The 26,854-nt window shown below is 40.3% G+C and overlaps 1 protein-coding gene across 2 annotated transcripts in view; it reads left to right on the top strand.

The window, feature by feature from the left end:
• The window catches only part of LOC126184992 (SRSF protein kinase 3), a 380,865-nt gene that overhangs the window by 327,889 nt on the left and 26,122 nt on the right, over positions 1–26,854 (top strand). For both annotated transcript variants that reach the window (XM_049927704.1, XM_049927703.1), the window contains exon 11: positions 9,454–9,561. In XM_049927704.1, the coding sequence (XP_049783661.1) occupies positions 9,454–9,561 (108 nt within the window). The remainder of the gene's footprint in view (positions 1–9,453; positions 9,562–26,854) is intronic.

Below are 26,854 nucleotides of genomic sequence, written 5' to 3'. Positions count from 1 at the left end.
AAGTTAATATTTTGTATATTGTTGGTAGGCATGTTATGGGGCAATATTTAGCTGGGTCTGCTTGATCTTTAGGTTTCAGATAAGATATTCCATGTGTAAGTGTATCAGGGAATGTGTATGGGTCTGCAATGTAACTGTTAAATAATTTAGTTAGATGTGAATGTGTTGAGGTGAACTTCTTTAGCAGAAATTTGCTATTTTATCTTTTCCAGGGGCTTTCCAATTGCGAGTAGAATTAATTGCTTGGGTGACTTCATGTTGCAAAATTATCACTTCAGGCATTTGTGGTATCATCTTGTATGTGTCTGTTTCTGCTTGTATCCACCATGCGTGCCTGTTATGTTGTACCGGGTTTGACCATATGTTGCTCCAGAAGCGTTCCATGTCTGTTATGTTTGGTGGATTGTCTATTTTAATGTGTGTGTTATCTATTGTCTGGTAAAATTTCTTTTGGTTTGTGTTGAATGTTTGGTTTTGTTTCCTTCTATTTTCACTTTTTTTGTATCTTCTAAGTCATTTGGCCAATGCTTGTAATTTCTGCTTCGTTTCATCTAATTGCTCTATCGCTTCTTGTTGTGAGATTTTACCTAACCTTTTTCGTTTTTTGTCTGACATTTCATTTCTTATAAATTGTGTTAGCTGTCCGATGTCTTTTGTCAGTTTTCTATTCTGATCTGTAGCCTGTGTTGCCATGCTGGTTTTGTGGGTTTCTTCTGTGTGTTGGTTTGTTCTGATCTCTGCCTAGTGTGTATATTTAGTGTAGTGAGCGCTCCTATATAAACCAGTAGTTGTAACTCTAGTTGTGTTTTCATTTATTTTGTTGTGTATGATTGTGTTGATAGTTGTTATTGTTGTTTCAACTTGTGGGTTATTTGGCAGTCTATGCAAGAATGGTCTAATGTCTGTATTTGTGTCTTTGTATTCTATATATGTCGTGTTCTATTTGTGCTTGTTCTGGTGGCTGTCTTAAGATTTCGTTTTCCTCTGACTGTTTAATTGATGCGTGTTGGTCTTTGTTTGTTTGCTCTGGGATGTTTGAGTCCATTACTGTATTTTCTTCTTCTTCTGATTGCACATTATTTTGTTCCAGTATTTGTTGTACTTGTTGTTTGATGTTTTCTATTTCTGACTGGGGTATCCTGTTATTTTTGATTATTACACGGATCTGATCAGCTAGTCGTTGTTCTGTTAAAAATTTTAATTCTGGGTATCTGGTAATAAATGTTGTGTATACTTGTGATCTGTATCCAGTTGTGTTGGTTCCTAGGTTTGTTGCTTGGTAATAACAGAACATGAGGTGTCGGTTAACTTCATCTGACCATTTCATCCTCTGTCTTTGTTTTCCTTCTAGGGTGGTTGCAGGAAGCATATCCCGCAAAACACCTCTATTTGGATTTAAATCATTTTTGAGTTGGCTAGCAGTGTCGTTACCATTGTGGGCAGGCATGGGGTTCAAGCGTCATCCCCGACCATGACGGCGCTTGTCCGAGGCTTCTTTAGTTCTGTCCTGAACCAACTAATCACACTAAAAGGGGGTTAGCCCTATTAGTGGTTTGTTCTTTTCGTCGCCTTTTACGACTGGCAGAACATACCGGAGGCCTATTCTTTTCCCGGGCCTCCACGGGGTTTATTATTATTATTATTATTATTATTATTATTTTACAGCTTGTACCATATATAGGTAAATGTCTTTTAGTTACTTCAAGAAGGGAAGAAGGAAGAAAGATTAGGGTTTAATGTCTTGTTAACATCGTAGTCATTAGAGACAGAGCACAAGCTTGGAGTGTTTCAAAAATGGGAAAGGAAATTGGCTGTGCCCTTTTAAAGGAACCATACCAACATTTACCTGGAGTGGATTAGGGAAGTCGTTGAAAATGTAAATCTGGATGATCAGGCGCATATTTGAAGTGTCGTTCTCCTGAATACGAGTCCAGTGTGCTAACCACTATGCTCAGTGTTGTCAACTCTCTGACACATATTCCAGCTAACCAACTTTCGAAACCTGCTAGAAATTGGCCAGAAAAAAGTATTTGTGTGAGGAACATGCTGTCTTTTGTACACACAATCTTTCTTTCGTCAGGCTACTGAACATTAACATTTCCATATCATGATACTATTTTTTGTAAGTATAACACATGAATTTGGACTGGAACACTTGACTCCATATGAAAAATGGGTATTTTAGAGTCATCCACTACTACTTCCATGAATTGTGTTAATATGGGTCCTTGGTTGTCACTGCTAATGCCACTATTCTTGCCATGGGCTTGAATGGTATGTACAAAATAAACCATTTGATCCACGCCAAAGGTGGATGGTCTTGAATAGGCACATGCTTAGACAGAAAGTAGAAATGATTACACATACATGTAATCTGAATGACACAATGAATTAACTGAACCTGAACAGCAAGTTCAAGAGTGAATACGTTAATCAAAGCCTACCTGTAATAAATGATTACAGTACAAAATGCTACTATAAACTGCTGAGACTTGAGCTGACTCTGCGAGTAGACTGGTCTGGCCTCGTTGCGGTGTCATTATGGCAGCTCAGTGGGGGCACTTCATGCATGTAGGTGGTGTGTCATCAAGCTGGCCGTGGATTGGTGAGGCTGTAACATGGTTTACCACCAACCTCAGGATGCATTATGTGTGGTCTAGTATTGGTACTGTACAACACCACACAAAAAATATTTATTTTATAAAGGATAGTAATGTAGAAAACTCTAAACATTGATAAATTTATGCAGTTATTCAGTCATTTCAGATTTTACCTATTTATTTCAGAACTGCATCTTCAAATTGAAATTGTGACAGCACAATCTGAGGTGCTGAAGGGTAGCACGAATTGTCAGTATAGAACTGAGCATCCTGTTCCTATATAAGCTTTTGGAATATTCATTTCACTAAAGCACCTCTCTCCCTCTGCATTTGCCCAAGGCAGCACTAGAAGTATCTTAGCCAAATTGCAGATTTCACTGAAAGGCTTGTATTTACTTGCATTCTCACATTTTGATACTTCAGACCAAAATACAACCCTATATGTCACATTCTCCCACATCACAATATTGATTTTCTGCCACTGGAGTTCTATGTCAGACAGGGTCAGTATGTCTGGTCTGGTGCCTCTTTCCAAAGTTAGTGATGTGGTATTGTCCTTTACTCTTCTTAAACAGTTTCCTGATGCTTTAGATGATACGTTATGTAGCACTTCAACATTTTGTGGGAGACTGGATTAGAGCTCACTGATGACGTGTACAATAATGTTAATGCAAATTTTCTGAATTCCCATTTCTGTATTCAGTCATTCTACTGATTGTACAGGAAATTCCTATTTGCTTTTCAAAAGTGGAACCCAAATGTAGCTTGGGATGAAGAAAATTTTAACATTTGGAAAAAAAACAGGGCTCTTGACACCCTTTCTCAGTTACCATTTGTACAAAAGTCCAGATTAAAATAATGAGATCCTGCAACAGCTTGATAGGATTAGCAGATATAAACTGTAGTGCTGTATTAACTATGTTGTACTCTCACAGAATTGGTCCTAGAAATAAAATCTTTTTCTATTGTCTTCGTACATTTTATAAAGTGTCTGAGCGGTATAGCACCAAATTGAGATCCATTGACTTCCAACGATTTGTAATACCTTCAAGGGATCCTTATCATAAAATGTATTATACAAACTATAGTAGGCCTTTTACCATGTTGAGGAGTGGTGAAACCAATTGCGTGTTTCTGAAAAGTGAATTCAAAGTGGGCTGGTAATTCTTCTTTACAAGAATGAGAAAGGGCTAACTGGATGGAGTGACAAGAATGTGGTATGAGGATTAGGTGTGGGAGTTTTAGTTCATAGTAGCATTCTGTATTGTGAAAATTTATGATAAGAGTCTCTCTCTCTCTCTCTCTCTCTCTCTCTCTCTCTCTCTGACTTGCTGTTCAAGTTACATGAAGTTATTGTGCTGTTCAGATTGCGTGTGATTATGATCATTTCTGCTTCCTGCCTAAGCACCAAGGAATCTTGGCACCCACTTCTGACTGATCCAACAGTTTGTTTCATAGGTGCTATCCAAGCCTATGCACCAAGCCTATGGCAAGAGTAGTGTTATTAGCAGAGACAACCCAGGACCAGCAGTCTGAAGAAAGCCAACGGCCTTGCCACAGTGGTAATGCCAGTTCCCGACAGATCACGAAAGTTAAGCACTGTCGGGCTGGGCTAGCACTTGGATGGGTGCCCATTCGGCTGTTGAGCGCTGTTGGCAAGTGGATTGCACTCAGCCCTTGCAGACAAACTGAGGAGCTTCTTGATTGAGAAGTAGTGGCTCCAGTTTTGTAAACTGTCATACGACAGGGAGAGCGGTGTGCTGACCACATGTCCCTCCGCATCCAGTGATGCCTGTGGGCTGAGAGTGACTCAGCAGCTGGTCAGTACCATTGGGCTTTCGTGGCCTGTTCAGGCAGAGTTTAGTTTAGTCTGGTTTTAATCTGAAGAAAGAAAGATTATGTGTGTAAAATAAAGCATGCTCCTCGTACATTTTTTTCTTTTTTCCTGGTGTATTTGTAGTATATTTTGAAAGTTGGTAAGTCAAAGTATGTGTGACAGAGCTGGCAACATTGGACACAGTAGTTGGCACACAGGACTCGCATTTGGGAGGACGACATTTCAAATACACATCCGGCACAACCAGATATCCCTAAATCACTCCAGGCACATGCCAGGATGGTTCCTTTGAAAGGGTGGGGCCGATTTCCTTTCCCATCTTTAACACAATCCAAGCTTATGCTCTGTCTCTAATGACTTTGATGCTGACGGGACGTTAAACTCTAAGGTGAACGTAACCTCCATTGTCTTTGACAACCATAACAGGTGTGTTATCTGTGCCTATACCATGCATTATCTGCAGATTCAGTTCAACAGTTAATATAGCTTTCACATCTTCAACAGTTGTTTTTGTATCACCTGAGTCAGTTTATTGTAGTTTCAAAAATGTTGAAACTACACACCCTTTGTTTTGGGAAAGTATAAAATACAAACACCTAGCTGTTTCTTGTCAGTAGTGTCAGTGCTCTTGTCTACAAGCATGCTATACAAACTAACACCAACATAGTTTTCAACAGCCCTTTAAAGTGTGGATATACAGGTATTACATTTTTTATCACTTCGCTGCATTTTATGTGATGTATTTTCAGATCACTTATTTGGAAAAACAGTTTGTTCAGCTTATTGAGATGATCAACACACTGTATAGCATAACGCATGCTCTCAAATAATGCCATTCCACCCTTGGCTGCAGTTATTGTGACTGATGTAACTTCAGGCTGAAAATTCAGTTTAGACACTTTTTTTTGCACAAGAAAATGGTTTAACCACTTTCACATTCTTGTCAGATTTAGAACAATCTCTGTGCCGAATACTTGCAGCTGAGAAGGCATCATCAAAAATGACATCGCACCTTTGTTTTATCTGTAAGAATCTTTTGAAAACAATTTTTTAACTCTTCGTCTTTTAACCATTCTTCTCTAAATTGTGCATATGGAATATTTTAACAAAACATTTACACATCGAAGAAAACTGTCTTCTTATTCAAAATGTTCAAAATGGAAAGAGTTTAATAAATGCACTGAAAACAGAGACTGCTGCCAGCATACAATTGTTAATAAGAATGCCAGTAATAGCTATGCAGACACTATCGTAAGAAGTGTGACTGTTCAACCAAGCAACATATTGTGGTCCCGCTGCAGTCTGTTATTGCATCAGATGCCATGCAGTAGGCAGTAATAATCAGAATACTGATTGTTAAACAGTTTGTGAAACCATCTCTTCTATAAGCCCATACAAAATATTAATACCATTATTAACATAATGGAATTTCCTGTTTGAACAGTAACATTTTACTAACAACATGAATTAAGTTAATAAAATTAATCCAATTATTTAGTTGTGTTTTAATTTATTAAAATATAGCAATACAATAAATCTGCCAGATTTTTGGCTGCTGGCTGAGAAAATATTGTCTGGCTTTATGGACTACTAATCTGCCAGAGTCACTCAAAAATCGGCTGAGTTGGCAATAGTGACTGTGCCACTTCATAGGGTGCTTGAAATTTGAATGTTTCTTCTGCATGTGTGTGAAGTTTCGAACAGTGCCGACAGATGGCAGAGTCATAATGAACCATCAAAATGGTATCTATGAAAGACACTCATTACAAGCTATATGTTGTAACTGAATTTTAATTTGTGGAAAAAGTAACTATGGTGATATCCATAAACCCTTGAGTGCAGTGTATGGCGATGATGCAGTTGATAAGAGTACTATTGGGTGATGAATAAAAGAGAGTTAAAGTTTCAGGAAGTGCAGAAACTGATCTCTAGGATTGGCCGCATTTGGAATGTCCTGTCACAACCACTGCTCCGAACACAGTGAAATGTGTGGGTGCCATTATTTGTGGAAACTGACACATCACAACTCAACAGTTGGCTCCAGCTATCAGTGAGCATTGTAAGTGCATGTGCAGTGATTAAGACTTTCATATTCAAAGGTGTGATCAAGGCATATTCTCTGAATGCTTACCACAGTTCACAAGATTCAAAGAAAAGCCAGTTCATCTGAACTATTGGAGCAGTTTGAGCCCAATGGAGAGTCCTTTCTGTTATGAATCATTACAAGTGACAACAACTAAGTGCAGTCACTGGAGTGGCACCATCCACAGTCATCAAAAAATAAGAAATTCAAGGTAGTACACTCCTTCCTCTGACGGCAACATCATGATGACAGGCTTTGGAATAGTGCTGTTGTCAGTCACATGGATGTGTTAGTACGATATTGCAATGCCTGTGTTATTCCGAATAATGAAGCAATGTTCCATTGGACATGCATGTATGTTCTGGACCAGGACTTGAACCCAAATTTTCCACTTACTGCAAATAGTGGTCCTACCATATGGCTATCTAAGCATGACTCACAGCCAGACCCAAACTTCCATAAGATATCAGCCATGTGTATGCAACCTGTACCTGTACACCCATTATGTATATTCCTGTAAAGGGGAGACATTTTCCTTGAAACTCCCTTGCCTGGTGTTGGTGGATAACACAGGCATTACAATATCGTATTTATCTGCCAACACTGGGCAAGTGACTTTCGAGTAATACAAATTGTATAGTCACATGGTTGATGTCTTAATGGAAGTCAGGGTCTGGCTGTGAGCTATGCTTGGATAGCCAGATGGTAAGGTGACTGCTCGCGATAAGCAGCAAATCTGGGTTAGAGACCTGGTCCAGCGACAAATTTTCATTGTCGTCATTCCATTATACAATTGATGGTTATCCATATTTGCAACTGTGAATACATTTAATGTGTTGCTATTAGGGTTAATCATTGATTCAGAGTCATATGTGAAGACTCTGAACAAACTCAAGAACTGTTTCTGAAGAATTGATCAAAAATGAATCCAAAAGTATCTTGTTCCAACACGGCAGTACATGCCCAACACAAATTTCAGAACCCAAGAACACAATGCCAAATTGAGTTGTACATCACTGCCTCATCTACCCCACAGTGCAAACCTCTGGCCCATTTGGACTGTGGTGTGTTCGGGCCACTTAAGGATTCTCTTCGTGAGACACACTTTAAGGATGAAGATGTTGAGGAGTGTGATTCATGCAATGAAAACATATCTGCAAACACAGGACAAGTCCTTTTACCAACAGAAAATACAGGCTCTTACACAAAAGTGGCACAAGGCCATATAATGTGCTGGCAAGACTATATAGAAAAGTAGTATATGTAAAAGAAATCTTGTCACCAATTCTAACTCGTATGAATAAATATGTTCTGAGAAAAGGATTTTGGGCATCATTTAATGCATTTACCTCATAGTTGGAGAAGGCCTGTTATTGGAGAACAATTTACTCTAACTGAGAACAGTACCAACAGGAACAGAATTTTCTGCAAGTTCTGTATCCAAAATTTTTAAAGAAGTGAGATCTATTGTGTCTTTCACCTTCCACCCAAGAACTTTTTCATAGCATTGCCTTCCAAGATTGACTGGTACTCACAGATTACGTATGTAGCATGTTCTTTCCAAGTGTGATAGGGCATTCATTGACTACATTATTTGCACAATCACAGGATTGCTAGGAACTCCAGCACCAAACAAAGGCCTTACTGTCCAGAAACTATACCCTCAAGACTCATGAAAAAACATGAACTGAACTACAGAGACACAGTATTGCTTATCGAAGCACCAACGTACTGACACCAAGATGAAATGTGAAGGTGTTTGTGAACACTGGAATGATAGAGATACCTGTTACAGGAGGCAGCATATTTCTGAAAGTCCTGTTAGAACACTCTAAATTGCTCCTTTTACTGCAAGCAACACACAAACAAAGCTCACACTATGAACATCAGAAGGCCATTCTCTTCCATAATGGGCTGATAGTGATTATCACTCGGTGTGGTAGAAAATGGCATTCGGAATTATGGCCATAAATTCGTGTTTGGAAAAACAAACGGAAAGTAGGAAAAGCAATTGTAATAGGCTAAATTGTATCTTCTGAAGAGCATTGCAATATATCTAAAGTGCTGTCTATATGTCAAGATACAATTTACTGATCTCTTCTTCTTCTTATTCTTCTTCTTCATTAAGTGCAGGTCTCCACCCCCACCCCCCACCCCCTCGCACTTCCCACCCTCATCCTCCACGCAATGATCATTTCCTATCTATTAAAACAATCCTCCTTTCCAGCAGTGTTTAAATTTCAGAAGTCAGCACAACTGCAGATACTGGAGACAATAATCTTTATGTTTGGTGGGTGACAGTGTAGAAATACAGGCCCTCCTAACCATATGTTGTGAGCAGATGAATTCACAGTTCAAAGTGGATCAATACACCAACATGTTTAAAAAACAAAATATTTTGACTTTTCTGCTGTTCATCGTCATCATCATCATCGTCATCTACCTCCTGCACCCAAAGGAACTGACGTTGTTACGTATGAAATCCATACCCTGGAAACCCCTTGGACGTTTTGGACACTACAGCAGATGTGATCAATTATATACATAATGTGTCTGCAAGTTTGTAAATTCTGTGCATATTTCATTTGTATTTCTAAAGTGATGTGCAATTTCCATATGAGTAATAATAATAATAATAATAATAATAATAATAATATTGTTGTGCATGCTTTCTTTGGGACTGTTAAAGGAATTAGTTGTTTGCAAATGTTAAATTAGTTGGGCCTGTTAACAAACATCTTCGAACTTAGTTTGGTTCAGATTGTTACTGATCTATATGTGAACTGATAATTTTACTTGTATGATGAACAAGCATTTGCTGCAGTTTCTCATATTTGTCTACTTGAGTTACCATCATTTTTGTTTCCATGTTAGTTTAATGATTGAGATGTTGATAGTAGGGGCTTTGACTGTTGGTTTTGTTATTTTTGCAGTACCATCATTTTACAGAAGATATTCAAACTAGACAGTACCGCTGTTTAGAAGTTCTCCTGGGTGCGGGATATGGAACTCCTGCTGATATATGGAGCACCGCATGTATGGTATGTTGGTTTGGATTTTAATGCATATGACTATAGAATTGGGTTCCCATACATGAATAGAGATCTATGCTGCCACCGAAGTCCCAAAAGTTCATTAATACTTGAAAATTCAAAACTTCACATAATAATGTAAGGAGAAGGGTAAAAATTGACATGCACACTTGAAATGACATGGGGCTTCACTGAAACAAAACAGTGTGCATAAAATGACCAATAGATGATGCTTCATATGATACAAAAGCAATAATTAACACAACAGTTGAATTTTAGTATAGATGATGTTCTTTATAACAAACATTGAACATTTCAGCTATCATTCATCATCAATACCCACAGTCGAGGTACCGCACTGAACAGCATATCAGTAGGTATGGTGAGAGATTACTGATGGATGTTGTTTTTAGAATCCCTAATGAGGTTGGGTGATTGCAGTAGACATGCAACTTCAGGTAACCACCCAACCATTAATCACACAGATTGAGGTCTGGAGACCTGGGAGGCCAAGCATGATGGCAGTGGCAGTAGTTAGCATGTGATCCTCATGAAACAATGTGCACAAGAGATCTTTTAACACATGTAGTAAAATAGGGTGGAATGCCATTCTGTATAAAAGTTGTATCTTGCGGCAGGTTTTCATGAGCCAGAGTAGGGATGATGTGATTCTGTAAAACATCAACATACCTCTTGCCCATCGTGCCGACAGTTTGATAAGACGGGCCCCACTTTCCCTCAAAGAAAGTGCTACCTGTTGGCCAGTTTTTGCACTTGTTTTTGGTTTCAATAAAACCTATGTCATTTCAGGCATGTGTGTCAAATTTTACCTCTCTACCTGCATTATTCTGTGAATTAATGTAGTTTCAAATGTTAACGGACTTTTGGGTCAGCCTTTATATTGGTAGCTGTAGCTTTAATATGTCTTTGGCAGCTGTGACCCCAAGATGATGATAGCCTGTATACAGGTGTGGTAGGTTCTCCATAAAACTGGAGAAGTTGCATAGCTGTTCCAGTGTGGCAGTGGCTGGATAAAAGGCACTGGAAAGGAAGAAATGAATTACAGAAAATTTGGGCAGATGAAAAATGTGTTTCCACTTTATAGAATGAAATTTTCACTCTACAGTGGAGTGTGCACTGATATGAAACTTCCTGGCAGATTAAAACTGTGTGCCGGACCGAACTCGAACTCGGGACCTTTGCCTTTCACGGGCAAGCGCTCTACCGAGTGAGCTACCCAAGCACGAATCACGTTCCGTCCTCACAGCTTTAATTCTGCCAGTACCTCGTCTCCTACCTTCCAAACTTTACAGAAGCTCTCCTGCGAACCATGCAGAACTAGCACTCCTGAAAGAAAGGATATTGCGGAGACATGGCTTAGCCACAGCCTGGGGGATGTTTCTAGAATGAAATTTTCACTCTGCAGCAGAGTGTGCGCTGAATTGAAACTTCCTGGCAGATTAAAACTGTGTGCCAGACCGAGACCCGAACTCGGGACCTTTGCCTTTCACGGGCAAGCGCTGTACCGACTGAGTTACCCAAGCACGACTCACACCCCATCCTCACAGCTTTAATTCCGCCAGTACCTCGTCTCCTACCTTCCAAACATTACAGAAGCTTTCCTCATCTTCAGCATAGAATATAAAATCATAGATAACAAAGAGAAATGTAATATCTATAGTCCCACAGTGGAATAACCAGACATTAGTAAATTGTATTGGGTATTTACATGCATATTGTAAGGTGTTAATGCATTGTGTATTTCATAATACATACATCCAACAGCATAATACAATATAAGCTGTATCAGTCTAATGAATGATGATTTCAGAATACATGTGATACAAACAATGCACCTACCAACGAACTGTTGAATCAAAACTAGTCAGTAAAAGACACTGCTAGTATACTTTACATCTTTTCATATTTTATAAGTGTAAGTAAATACTCAGCGGTAGTGATTTAAAATGAACTGGACAGAAGATAATGTTGACTGCCTTCCATATTCCAAGACATGTACACATAGAAATAAAATATTAATTGAATATCTCCATCCTTGCACCTGTTAGTGCCACTGCTAATTTTGGGTATTATGACTATAAATACCCCCTGATTCTAGCACAGTTATGAACAGTCTGGCAGGCCCCTCATGAGATCAAGTCCACAGAAGTCTCCATCATGTTATTGTCCAGCCAGCAGCTGATGCCTGTTGGGCAGCCATCTCCACCAGATCAGTTCACAGTTCTAACCTGCAACTGTGGGTTTAGAATGACATGACGGATGAGCCATCTGCAGGCTCCATAGTAGCAACCAAACTCCTGCCTTGGAGGACAGCATTTCACAGTCAGGGCGGTCCTGCTGCCATCCATCAACACCAGAAAAAGCTTCTAATCCAGTAGCAATGGCTGCTTGCAAGAATTCAGTGGACATTCATGTCACGGCCACTTCTCAATCAGGGTCACATAATGCTAACTCAGGCACACGCTTCCAAGTGGGGTAAAGTGTGTCAGAGCAGGACGTGGAAATCAGCTAGCCATTCCACTGACATGACCTTCCAATGTCCACAGCACTGCTGATAGACCACGAGGCTGCAGAGGGCATATCTGGGGCGGGTATTGCAACAATTCAAGATTGTAGCTCGAAACTAAATACGGGATGCTATATCTTGCAGCAGAGTTGTCCTAGCCAGTCCTGCCCAGCACCACCCCCACCTTCACAACTTACCACTCCACCACCTCTACACCATAGCGACCTCACTCACCCTGGGTCGCTATAGAGTTGTGTCAGAAGTATTTTGGTGTCAGTGAGCCTCGTTTGGCATTGGTGCCAGCTCAGTCAACCTCAATGCAGCACATCTTTGCAGCCACAGCACACTATTTTGATAGTGGGGTGAATGAGCAGACTATTGATTTTTCTTATTGTTTTCCCTGTTTAATGTGTGAAGGTCTAAGCAAGTACAGTACAGTAATTTAATGGTTACATTTATGCAGCCATGGGAACCAATTGATCTTTCGCAATTCCATACAAATTACGGCCTTTGAGGTGTGGTCATTGTAATTTGCCAGTACATTCTACACATTGTAAAGAGTCAGTACCAGTACTTTTTATTAAATGTTGTCGGTATGGGTTTGTGGCTAGTCAGATGGCTGATGATAAGAAGTAAGATGTGTGACTTCTTGTGAGTGTATTTTGTGTTCCTTAGTATGTATTGGAGATTAAGGTTCTGCAACAGCAGATTTTCAAATGCAGGGTGTCACTAGTTGGGAGGCAGTTGAAGCATTGGTTAATGAAAAGGTGCAGTTGTGAGCAGACAACATGGACTTGCATAATAGGCTTGCAGCTAGGGATGAAGAGTTGGAATTAGCAGAACAACCTACTCCTTTATTAGATCCAGCCACAATCACTGTGATCACACCTTTCTTCGGAAAGTCAATGGACAATGTAGTGTTGGATGGCCTGCCAGTAGCAGCTAATATTGGGGTATGGTCATAGGATCATTAATTACAGGTGACGAAGTTATGCTTGGTAGAAGAAGCCAAGATGTATGTCAGATGTACAGACAGACTAAGAGGCATGCAGACATTTGATGAACTGAAAGAAGGCCTGCTACAAAGGTACAGGAAGCAGAACAGCATGAGTGTTTTTTGGCAAGTGGTTGGATAGTCTGTCAGAGAAGCATATGAGTCTGCAGACAATTTTGCAGACATAATACAGAAGATGAATGTGCTTGACATATGAATTAGAGGAGAGTCATCATCCCCTTCCAAGGATTAGGTGTTTTAATCACCTGTTCTGGTCTCTGTCAACCATATCTTATGAGGTCTAACTAGTTCTCTCTTTCCCATTTGCTGATAATGAATTATCTTTTTTGGCAGTCTGTTTCCTGTCATTCTATCAACATGATCATTTCGTTTCATTCTTTTGTCTTCTATCCTGTTATTAATGGAAAAAGATTTTTGAATCTGACCTTGTTGTTTCATTCCTTATTTTACACATTTTTATTACAGCCTCTTACATATCTCATGAACTACTGTTATTTTTTATAATTTGGAGCTGTATACAAGAGTGGGTACAGCCATAACTTCATAGAATTTCATTTTTATTTCTTTTCTTCCCAGAGTTCTTCCAGTTGTTCCACAGACAGCTGATATTTATTAACCTTATTCTCAATGTCTTTGTCATAGTTAAAACTAGTGCCACATGCTAGATAATTGAAGTGGGATACTTGTTCTAAAATTTTCTTATTTATTATTATTTTCAATGTGACTGCATTCTTTTCCTTGAAAGCCATTGTCTTTGTCTTATTCGCAGATATAGTCAAGTTTTAATGCAAATTGTCATACTCCATAAAGCGGAACAGAGGATGTTGGATGCATTCCTAAGGGGCGTGTCACCTTATATATCAAAGAGTGTGACAACAGGTACCCCAAAGGATTTATACTCTACAATCAGAGTTTGAAGAAATTAACGTAGTAACAGGAATGCAGCATAAGAGGAGAGCATTCTCCGCTAATGTGAGGTGTTAGAGATGTGCAGAGGCAATGTTGTCAACATCAGTGAGATATATGTGGTGTGACTGGACACTACCACAGTGATCATAGCTTGGGTAAGGGGAAATGGGGGGTGAATCATAAAGTGTTAGATGCAAAAGTGAACCTCACGTCTGCTACATGGAGTTTGCAATAAATTTTGATGCAGCTAATATGTATGCAGAGGCAGAATGTAGTGTAGTGGGAAAAGGGAAAGGTAGAAAGCACATTTTTATTGGACACAGGGGCATGTGTCAGGAGCAAGCATGGATCTCACGGGTCAGAGGTGATTAAACTCTCAACAGTGTAATTTATATGGAGTTTGAGATATTTATGTGGTGTCTTTGGGATCAGCAGTGGTACATTTTCTGGTTGGGACACAGTGTTTTAAACAGCACGTAGAAGTTGTGCCTTGGGTAAATGATGGTTATTGCATGATCTTAGGGTTAGACTTTTTGATAACACAGCTTGCCAAAATTGTCCTTAGACAACATGTAGTTGAACTTGAAGGGATAATGTTCCAGCTATAGAAGACAGTCCCCAGTGAAATATGGATGTGACGTGCATCAATCTGGAGAGGTGAACCGCCTGAACTTGCTCAAAACAGAAAGGATTAATTCACACATTATTGTGCCATAAGGCACTAGGAAGTTGGTCTCAGTAAATGTTGGACCGGAATAGCCTGTTAATGCTTTGTGCTTGATAGAACAACTGGCTGAAAGTAATGTATTAGACATGTCATTACTTTGGAGGGAGCAGCATTGTACACACATGGGAGGTGGAATTGGATGGGAAAGTAATGCCCATGAATTTGGATAATCTTGCAGTAGAGTAGAGGTGATCAAAGGAGTACTGGTAGTTAATTTGGAAGTCCTGAATGATGTGAGTAGCAACTCAGTTTCCACCAGATTAGTGTGCAAACCACTGATAAAACTGCATTGCATAGTAAGTGGAGGATCATAGAGGTACGGATGGATTGCAGATGAAAACATTATTGTTTGTATTGGAGAGAATTTCTTTTTCTCTTGAGTTCATTTACCAGCAACACCTATAACACAGCATTGTATCTCTACAGGAACTGAGTCACCAGTATATACCGAGATATTTGCAACCAGTATTAGAAGAATTCATTGATGAACAGCTAGTAGGTGGGGTAATACAGGAAATCACTAGCCCATGGAGTGCAGTAGTGGTGGTTGTACCAAAGAAGTCACCAGATGGGACAAAAGGATATAGATTCATTAGTGACTATGGACATCATAACAACAAAACTGTAACCGATGCATATCTAATCCTGAACATCACTGAAACTGTTAACAGTTTGTGGCTTTGGGGCAGTGCAAGTACTTCTCTACCTTACATCTGAGAAGTGGGTACCATCAGAAAGAGGTACACCCGAAGGAGCATATGAAAACAGCATCCTCGGTCCCCTGGGGCCATCTTCAGTATCATCGGATACAGTTTGGGTTAAAAAATTCTCTGAGAATGTTTTATGATTTGCTGGATGGAGTGGGGAGAGGCCTGAAACCCGATTGGCACATGGTGTTCTTAAATGGTATCACTTTTTTTTTTTTTTTTTTTTTTTTTTTTTTTTTTTTTTTTTTTTTTTTTTTGCAAATGATATGACAGAGCATATGTAACATTTTTCAGAAGTTTTTAGAAGATTATGAGAAAAAATTTAACATAACACATGGAAAAATGTTCCTTTCATTTGAATAAATTATGTATTTAGGGTATGTTATTAGCAGTGTATGGGTTAAATGCATCGAGGGTTGATACAAGAAGTATGGCAATTTCCAGTTTCTAGCAATGCGATCTTTTTTGGGGTTAGGGATTTATTATAGAAAATTCACAAAAGGGTTTGCAAATGTTGTGGGAGCACTTATGTGACAGTTAAGAAGTGTGTAAAGTTTGAATGGGTGAAGGAATGCCAAGAGGCATTCAAAGAATGAGAGAGAGCATTAAATCCAGTACTAATTTTCCCAGACTATGAGAAAGGGTTTATATTGTCAACCATTGTTTCCAATCAATTTGTAGGATGTGTTCTCTGTTAAGTAGTAAATTGAGAGAACCATGGGTCTAAGCAGTTGAACAGGGCAGAGAACAACTACTACACAGCAGAAAGAAATGCTTAGTGTGAAATATGTAATTTTGCATTTCCAATGTTCTTTGTATGAGAAGAAATTTCAGGTGATAACTGCAGCTTGTAAGTGGTTGTTAGGGCTTAAGGATCTTTCTAATAAACTGACTAGATGGACATTGAGGTTAAGTGTGTTTGAGTACGATGTCATACACAAACCTGGGAAGAAATTGCGAATTAGGATAAAGCCAAAAAGTAGTGGTGATAGAAATGCTGTGTCCCAACCTTGCAGAATGGCAATCAGTGCAACAGGCTGATGCAAAATGTAGATGGTATGCATTGCAGCTACAATTAAATGTGTGTGACAGGTTGTTGTGTTAGACAATGAGGTTGGGGCCAAGGGTATTAGTGTCAGTGAAGCTGAAGGGGGATATGGTGAAAGAAGCGTACAACCACTTATTGTCAGGACATGGGGATTGTAGAACAATGAATAGGCAAGTAGTGAAAAGCTGCTGGTGGAAATCTAGGAAAGATGATGTGGTTCAGAGTGTGAGGAGTTGTGTACAATGTGCACAGAAGGCAGATACGAGCCATAAGATAATACCTGTGCAGATGTTACCAAAAGTTATGGAACCATTTAAAATTATGGGGTTGGATGTCCTTGGGGTCATTTAACAGCACTCCAGTCAGAAATCGATTTGTGTTTACTATTATTGATCATTTTTCTAGATATGTGGAAATTGTTGCAGTCCCTAACCAACAGGCAGCAATGGGAACATAAGCATTGGTCAATAGCTGGGTGATCAAATGTGAAATGTCAGAAACTATGATTACTGAACAAGGGACAGACTTTGTCAAGTCCATTATAATTATCCGGGCTGTTATGCCGTGGTCGGTTGATGAATTTTGTGTTAATTCCCAACGTTTCGTCTCCGACTGCGGGAGACATCTTCAAGGGGGTCCGTAGCTCGATGGAAGGTCCAACACACCCACTGGCTCGCTACTGACTGCCGCTAAATTCCGTGTCCGCGCGCTTCCACGCCGCGGCGTCACGTCACGTGTTTTGAAAACGCCAGTGCAATTGGCCGCTGTCCGTCGCCGTCAATCGTCGTTGCCATCACCCAGTAGTGGACGGGTGGTACACATCTTCTTTAACACTGGCATCCATATCCCGTTTAATTTCACGCCCTCCTCCTTTCGGTTGAAATTATTTGGGTGTTTAGCGATTTCGATTGCCTCCCTGTAGAGCCTTTCGTAATATCCGCTTGTGGCTGCTAGTACTTGCGTCTTCTCGAAACGAATATTGTGGTTCCCTGGCTGGAAAGCATGCTCCGCAACAGCTGATCGTTCTGTTTCTCCTCTTCTACAATTTCCCTTGTGCTCTTCCAAACGTTTAGAAACAGTTCTTTTAGTGGTACCCACATAAACATCTCCACAGCTGCATGGGATCCTATACACTCCAGCTTTTTCCAATGGTTTGCGAGTGTCCTTGGCAGACTTAAGGTATTCCTGTATCTTCCTGGTGGGCTTGTAAATTACACTAATATTCTGCTTTGTCAAGATCCTCCCTATTCTTTCCGTTACATGTTTAACAAACGGCAGGAAAACCTTAGATTTTGCAGTAGTCTGTACGTCAGTATGACATCTGTGTGGCTGCCTCAACGCACGTTTTATTTCGGCGGACGAATATCCGTTCATCATTAGTGCATTGTGGAGATGTTCCACCTCAGCGTTGAGCAACTCAGGTTCACAAATATTTCTAGCTCTGTCTGCTAACGTCTTGATAACACCCTGCTTCTGTTGTGGATGGTGGTTCGAATCCCGATGCAAATAACGGTCCGTATGCGTGGGTTTGCGGTATACTGAGGGGCCCAAAGTCCCATTTTTGTTTCTAAAAACAAGCACATCGAGGAAATGTAATTTGCCATCTACCTCCTCCTCCATTGTAAACTGCATTCTCGAGCTGGTTCCACGAACAGCTGAACAGTAAACTCGTCCACTACTGGGTGATGGCAACGGTGATCGACGGTGACGGACAGCGGCCAATTGCACTGGCGTTTTCAGAACACGGAATTTAGCGGCAGTCAGTAGCGAGCCAGTGGGTGTGTTGGACCTTCCATCAAGCTATGGACCCCCTTGAAGATGTCTCCCGCAGTCTGAGATGAAACATTGGGAATTAACACAAAATTCATCAACCGACCACGGCATAACAGCCCGGACAATTATAATGAACATGATATTTCCGGCCGTGAAAGTCTACATTTTAGTATCAGACTTTGTCAAATTTGTTAACACAGCTGTGTAATTTACTAAAGATCAGAAAGCTAAGGACAAGTCGAATGCACCCTTAGGCTAATCGTAGGACGGAAAGAGTACATCACACAGTCAAAAGGATGTTGAGTTGTTATGTGAACTAACATATTTATTAATATATTTGTTTTCATTGTAAGCACATATAATTCAAAAGTCCATTCTACTAGAGGATTATCATCCCTGATGCAAGTGTCATAATCAATTGAGGGTAAAACTATCAATAGTAGGAAAAAGGGGAAGTGTGGAAACCCTGCACAACTTTCACAGGAGATTCTGTATGCATTAAGGCCAAGAAAGTAAGAGAGAATTGTTAACGTTTCGTGTTTGAATGTGTATGGTTGAAAGTTCAGTTGGATGTCATATTATTTAGATGCATAAGTGATCAACTTATCAGTTGAGGTTGAAAATGGGAGGGAAGATCTTGTTTTTCATGTTATATGTATTGCTATACTTCTCTATTCATTTTTGTGTAAGCTGTGTATTTTAGGGTTGGGTTTTCTTCTGTGTATCTGAGATGGCAGACCTTTCAAAGGGGGTAAGGAAGTGATGGGAGTTCCCTGTCCCCAGGTTGTCACAGGTTGAAATAAAGACCAGGGGAGCCCTTATCTTGGCAGTGTTGTACCTATTCATGAGTTGAGCTGAGGTACTGTAGATACTACAATTGGAAACTGTAGTACATACCACATGGGAAGAGGATTTAGTACTCACAAGCCATCTTTGGGCACTGAAGCTGACCTTGCATAATTCAGAAATGCTCAGTGTGGTGAGACACTAAGAAGGTATGTTTATGGAGTTATGGCAGGAGATGGAAGGGAGAGATGGCCTGAAGGAAGTAGAGAGCAAGTACTGTAACTTGCAGCAGTTACATGAACAATTGCGAGGGCAAATGCAGCAGGTAGTGGACATAGTGCCACACACGGTATGGTGACACAAGTGATGTTGCTTAGACACAAAAGATAGGCTATTGAAAACAGTTTACAGGACTGTGCATGTCAGTGACATCCAGGAACTAAATGGTACAACAGAGGGAGTGGCTGATGTAGCAGGGAGGAATAAGACCACCATAGAATGGCACACTAAACAGTTAACTAGTTAAAACAAGCATATTGAACAACAAATGAGCGTTACAAAGGTTAGCAAAGGAGGTTATGCACCTGGTGAAGATGACCGTAAATACTGTGAACAAGGACCTGGGAGTCATACAGGCCCAGGTAGATACTTCAAATAAGAGAATGGCAATAGTGAGATTGCTGCAGTCTTTGGTTGATAGCTCGTGGGGAGCTTGGTTAATGGCAACTGAGTTACAGGAAGCAGTATTACATGTGGCACACGGGCATCTGAGTACAGCTCTATTAATATCAAATCAGTGTGTGGTAGGTATGTGGAAAGTCCAGAAGGAATTGCTGCTAGAACTGACCAGAAAAGTCAAATCTATCATTGTATTACCACATAGCAACGGCTGAGACTAGGACGGATCTAGCACACTTACATGTGTTAATACAATTTCCGATTAGCAGCAAGCAAGCCAGGTTCAAATGTTACACCATACATGCATACCTATTAAAGTGAGGAACCTTGAGGAACTTAACACATAGGAGGTACTGCTGATTGCAGATGATGGGGACAATGATGTGGTGATGTCTCTAACTGAACTCACTGTCAGAGAGTGAGGGTTACCATCTGCCTGACCCAGGTGGTGAATATGTGCACCGGCATGTTCAGATGCATTGTACTTAGGGAAAACTGGAGATCCGAACTGTCCATGTGACATCCTGGAGCTGCTACCTGATTTTCAGCAAACTGGTCTTCAGTGGGTTTATTTTGTAAACAGTACTGAAGCTGTAGTAGCAAACTGCTATGAGCAAGGTAGGCTCACAGAAGCTAAAAATTTGAAACTGTGTGTGTGTGTGTGTGTGTGTGTGTGTGTGTGTGTGTGTGTGTGTGTGTAATAATTATTAATGGGATGGTCTCAGGGCAGACCTTACATCTGTCAACCTCTGTTACAGGGGAAAACAAGTTGAACATAATGCAGCCACATTTGTACTGGCCAGAGGAGCCACTAGCGGTCCTTTCGGTGAGAAATCTGACCTACCTGACTAAAAGATTGCGTCTTAACATAAACCTATACTTAAACTGACTAACAGACACACAAGGAGGATGGGTTTCAGTAGAGCAAATGCTTGCATGTACAGCAATATCAGGAAGAATAGTAGCACACAATCAAGACCTTAAGTGTCACAGCGACAGGCACCATGTTGGTGTTGTCTCTGTTTGCACAGCCTTCGTCTACCCTAGTAGACAGAGGGCCACTCATCAATACAGTCCTCCAGTACATCAGATACTATTGCGCTCATTAACCATTTGTACATAAGATGGTACAAGTGGTGCAAGAAACTGGATCTAGTAATAAGAGAGTTGTGTTGTAGTATTAACTGGATGTGGTTCAGAAGCCAAGGAACCTTGAGTACTGTTAGAATATGCATTGTTGCTTACAATAAAAGACACTATAAGGGAACGATGAGTGGATAATTCATGTAAACAGTTGTTTAATGATTTGGAAGGATTAATGCTCAATAGGTAGCTCAAATGAGAATGGAGGTTTTATGTAATAATGTAAGAACAGGTGGGCAAACTGATTGGCTAGGAATTATGGAGGGAATTTGGGGCTTCTGAGCTTTGTTGCTTAAGGTAAGAGAATATTGTAAATAACATAAATGATAACTATATGTGTGAAGTCTTCTGTTGCAGACTGGTCATGGGTTCAGACCCAGTGTCTTGAGTAATTCCAAAGAGGGGAGATATGTAACACCATCACTAATTTTGGGAGTTACTGGGTGAAAAGAAGCTTCATTGAAGTCATATGTGAGGCAGGTAGGTGTGGAGGCACTGATTAGTAATTTGGCAAGTGTACAACACAAGGTGGTCGGGCCGAGGCGTGCAATTGTGGTGACGCAGAAAGGCCATATGTTTTCAGATTGACCTATGCGGTATTTCCAACCCATCGAGACATGACTGACTGTGTGTGCCTGGAAGCAAAGTATAGGCACAAAAAGCATGCTATTAAGGAATGTAAATACTCTCTGATTCTAGCACAGTTATGCAGTCTGGCAGCACCCTCCATGACATTGGGTTCAATGATATAGCGGAAGAGCTGTCTGCAGGCTCCAGGGTAGCACTCAGACTCCTGCCAGGGAGGACAGCAGTTTGCATCCAGGATGGTACTGCTGCCATCCACCTGTGCCATCGCCAGCTCCTAATCGAGTAGCACTGGACACCTATGAGAAATAAATAGGCTCTCATGTCACTGGCACTGCTCCCTCAAGGCCACATAATGCTGACTCATGCACACGCTTTTGAGTGGGGTAAATAGTGTCAGTAGAGCAGGATGTGGATATCAAACGGCCATCCCACTGCCACAATCTTTCGATGTTAATGGCACTGAGGGTGTCTCCGGGGGCATCACAGCACTTCATAGCTCAAAACTACTGTAAATAAGGAGGTGATGTCTTGCAGCAGAGTTTTCCTAGCCACCCTTATCTAGCACCACCATCTGCACAACCCACCAGTCCATCACCTTTACACTGTAGTGGCCCCACTCTTATGGGGTCACTATACACCTTGCTGCAGCTTTTTTATTGTTACTTCAAAAGTACATGGCATGTTTCATTCTTGATAAACAGAAAATAGGGCAAAATAACATACATACAAATATACATGTAGTACTTAATTGCAGTCAGCATTCTTCTAAAGTGTATCACATCACATTTATCAGTTTTGTAAACTGCAGAGTGTGTACACTATAGAGCCTCATGCCACATGTTTCTTCCCAGTAAATTTACTGTCATAAAAACCTGTTTGACTGTTATGGTTTTGAAAATTATGTGTAATTTTGTGGGATATGATACCATAGTAAGGCAGTGCAGCACATCTTGTTTCTCTCATGTTTTCCTTTGTGTATACAATTACATCCTGCTTCGCATTTTGCAATTTCCTGAGACACATCTTCTGTACATTTTTTTTTCTAAAAGGACACAGCTGATTTCTTGTTCTCAATCTCTAATGATCCTGTTGTTCACCATAATATTGTTTCCTTATTTGCACGCCGGCCGCGGTAGCTGAGCGGTTCTAGGCGCTTCAGTTCGGAACCGCGCGACTGCTACGGTCGCAGGTTCGAATCCTGCCTCGGGCATGGATGTGTGTGATGTCCTTAGGTTAGTTAGGTTTAAGTGGTTCTAAGTTCTAGGGGACTGATGACCTCCGATGTCAAGTCCCATAGTGCTCAGAGCCTTATTTGCACTAAAAGATAGAAACTGATTATCAGTACAGTGTGTCTGAGAACACTGCACATTTTTTCTTTGCTTGCCCTAGCTTTTCAGAAGAACTTTACCAAATGCTGAGATTGTTAGATAGTGGGATATTTGGCATTGAAACCAGAATACTAGGGCATCATATATATTTGTCAGATATTTCTAGACGATTTGTGTATTATTAGCTCAAGGTGTGTTGCTGAATGGTGTTCGTAATAGATGAAGTTGTTAGAGGTAGTAGGTCCATATCCGGCATGCAATTTCTGTGACAACTTCATAAGGACTTATTAATTACATAAGCTAATGGGCTCCAATTCTATGTTTGTCCCTGGTCCCTAATTTGAGTCACTGGCGTGATTATCTTCTTCTACCACGGCTCACTCTCATCATTTTCAACAATTTGAGTTCAGGATTGTGACCATATTCAGTTGTATATTAGTCCCACCTTCTTGTATTCTTTGTGTATGAGACTTGCCTTGTTGCTGAGTTGCTTGTTGTCTCTGGTGGGGACTTTCTTGGTATGGCTGGTTGTCATGTCTTTTGTCTGGTGGCTTCTGCTTTTAATGACTGTTTTTCTGCCTGCTTGTGTATTCTGTATCCTTGCAGTCATTCTTTCACATAAGCTGTAAGCCTCTGCAGCAGATAGCAGTTGAATGGATTGTGAAAACGCTGACACATCGTGCCGCACCCTGAGTTTGGTGAAACAGAGGTCTGAAATTTCAGGGGGGTAAGTTGTAGTGTCAGGTTTAGTGGCTAGTGTAACACTTGTCCGTGTATAGATGTGGAGTATGTGTGTGAAAGACTCCTTTGCTGAGTCCACTTTTCTTTCAGTCTGCATAGGTGTAATTACCTTCATGTGATCCCCAACTATTGTATCATATTTGAGCCTGTCATTAACACCTTTTGTATTTTCCTTTAGCCTGATTCCATCTCAACACTGGCTAGAAAGAGATTGGGAATTGCCGTGCAGTTGCTTGATATCCAAAACTCAAGTTGACCTTCATATATGAATAACCTGCCTAGTTCTACACAGCTTCAGTGCAGTAACTCTTATTTTAGAAACACACTCTCCGAGCTATAGTTTGTCTGTAATCAGGCATATTCAAGGTGTGCTAGGGAGCTTTCGTATTGTGAGGCTCCGTGTGGACAACTGACAAGGAGAGGACGTCTACCCATCATCGCCTAATTTATCCAACTTTGTGGTACGTGTAGGGCGTGGTGAGACAAGAAAGTGCCCCAAGTGGAAACTCTAGATGGCCAAGCATTTAGGAAATAAAATGAATTTTGATATGGATCTATCACCATGTGCACCTTATCAATTATCCCTGTGACAGTGTGTTTCAGAAGCGGTGTTTGGCTCAGTGGTAAAAGATCAGATTTGCATTGAAAAGATCGCAGGTTCAACTCTGCCCGGCGGCAAATATTTTTGTGCTGCTTGGCAATGCGTACACTACTGACATCACAATTAACTGCTACATCATATAAGTTATTTTATTAATTTGTATAAGCACAAAAAGTATAGGCATAGAATGAAATGCGGGACTGTAAACATTTAAAAAGGGATTGTAGTTAACATGTACACAGGAATGTTGTGTATGTAAATCGATACTTCCATTCTTCTGCAATTGATCAATTACATGTACTGGGGTGATATTCATCAAAGAAACAGGGGAAGCAGTAATTTTGACCACATCTTGCACTCATTATAAGTGCCGTCTTTTTACACTGATATGGTTTTTTTAATGTCTCCATAGAAAAACAAACTTGATTGACATTCTAAAAACAGCTTCTTTCATCGCGCAGTACAGCAGCGAACCACGCCTATAGCAGCATGTCGCTGAATACATGCGAGGATAGCTTGTGATGTATAATGGAATGTAGCTTGATGCAAGCTTCTCAGGAAGTGATTTCTTCTTCTGTCTCGATGAGGTAAGTGCAGTTTTGACATTTTTTAATTAGATTTTTCACCTGATGATAAAAATATACATCACAGGGTTGCATTAGTGGCGTACATTTGGGGGAATTAGTTTGATACTGCACGTTGGCAATCCGTCTTCATCTTGGAACAGTTCGATGTATTATTGTGGCTTTGTTTGTCCTTCCCACAAGTCAGTCAACAGAAAACATTTATTCTCTTGCACGTAGGGCTTCGTCACATCAGTTAATTTTTTTTTCTTTTTTTTACAAGTCTGTTGTCAGTTTACCAGATTTTGAAGAAGTGATGGTAACGTTTGTGTATTTACATACGCATCTACTGATTTTTTAACCCTTGGTCCAAACGAATCGGTAATCTCCTGTAGGGGTGTGTCAACATGTGGCAATAGTGTTCCTGAAAGGCCCATAGCATATTGTGCTGGTGTTACTTTATTCATATCCTTTCGTTTCATGCATGCCACTTTTGACCCTATGTGTTCTAGGGTTCAGTCATATTTCAACTGATACTGGCAGCCTGGAAAGAGAAGATACAGATGTAAATCTAGTATATGTGACAGTGCAAAGTGTATGGTGATTGCCGTAGACAAATAAAATGTTGACTTACCTGTCTGATCGGTGTTGATAACAAAGTTCTTTTCATAGTTGTGGATAAGAGCTTGAGACTGGTGACAAAAATTCTCTGCCACACCAAGGGTTTCCTCAATAACAGCAGTTGCTCTTTCCAGTACAAATTTTGTAACTTTCTCTGTCGGATTTTATGCCTTCATTTAAGCCCTTTGACCCACGTTACTGACGCTTTGAATTCCAATCTGAAAAGTGTCTCACAGCAGCAAGTGCCCATTGTTGGAAGTTTCTAGTTGTGACTTGCTGGTTACAGCTCCATGCTTCTAAGAAGCTATCATACATCCAGGAATCAATTGTGTAATATTTGTCATTCTGAGTTCCACTGTGTTAAATATGTTCTTCCCAAGTTTTCGAATCCTACATATGCTTCAAGCGAGATGCACATTTTGTTTGCAGACTCTTCCACTTCCACTTTGGATATGTTTTTGTAAGATTAACTGCCATTATTTTGTAATCCAGTGGAACGGATTCTGGATCTTATTTCATTTTTTTGTCATCGGATTCGTTGTCATCACCTGACGAAATGCCACCCTTCACGCCTGCATATTCACATTCTTCGGCAACATCATCAAACCGAATCAACTCCTCATCGCACGTAAATGTATATTCGAATAAAATGTCTAGTATTTTCTGGTGTATTTTATTTGCTATTTGAATGTGTTCTTTGGTTATTACTGTGGAACTATCTGATGTGATCAGATTCTCTTCTTTCAAATGCCGTAAACACAAATCCAGCACCATCTTCAATTGTCGCTTCGATGCATCGCTGTGGAGGCTATTACCGTGTGGCTCCTGTTCTTTATCTACCGACATTCCAGGCAGTTACGATTTTCACTTTTGTCCAACATATTTGATTTGTTTTGTCTGCAATGATTGAGATATTTCCCAGAACATTCGCACACTTTATCTCACAATATTCATGTTACCCGGTCAAGAGTGAGCAGATGAATGAGTTACCTGGCTAGAACTGTCTATTAAATGTTTTAAATTAGTACAACAAGACATTCTCTAACGATTAAGGCACACATCAACAGCAAAGTTCACAACACTGACAGTGATACCAGTTCAAAGTACGGTCATAATAAGTGTGAAAATAACCATGTCCAGAGCGAGTATCTATGAGAGGGAGTTCAGTACTCGTAGCACAGTGTACAATCAGTAGTACAGTATGTACATGGAACCTGAATGTATGGTAATGGATGATCTATTGTCTTGTAGTGGCCTTCATATAGCTGCTCACCATTCAGGCTGGCATCGTTGGGGCTGGTGTTGTTTGTGCCGACAGCACCACTGAGGTCAAATTAAACTCACTGTATATGATCATTTGTGTTTGCACCTTATGGATCATTCACAACTCCAAGTTTGCAAGAAAATGTGCTTGTTTTAAAGACTGACATCCCATGACAACGTTTTGCTCATAGAAGAACAACATAACCCATATGATATTGTTAATTGTGATGTCAGTAGTGTATGCATTGCCAAGGAGCACAAAAATATTTGCTGCTGGGCAGAGT

This window comes from Schistocerca cancellata, chromosome 4 (genome assembly GCF_023864275.1).
Source record: "Schistocerca cancellata isolate TAMUIC-IGC-003103 chromosome 4, iqSchCanc2.1, whole genome shotgun sequence".
Taxonomy (NCBI): Eukaryota; Metazoa; Arthropoda; class Insecta; order Orthoptera; family Acrididae; genus Schistocerca; species Schistocerca cancellata.
Note: the sequence above shows the minus strand (reverse complement) of the source record. Positions and strands in the feature narration are given on the sequence as shown.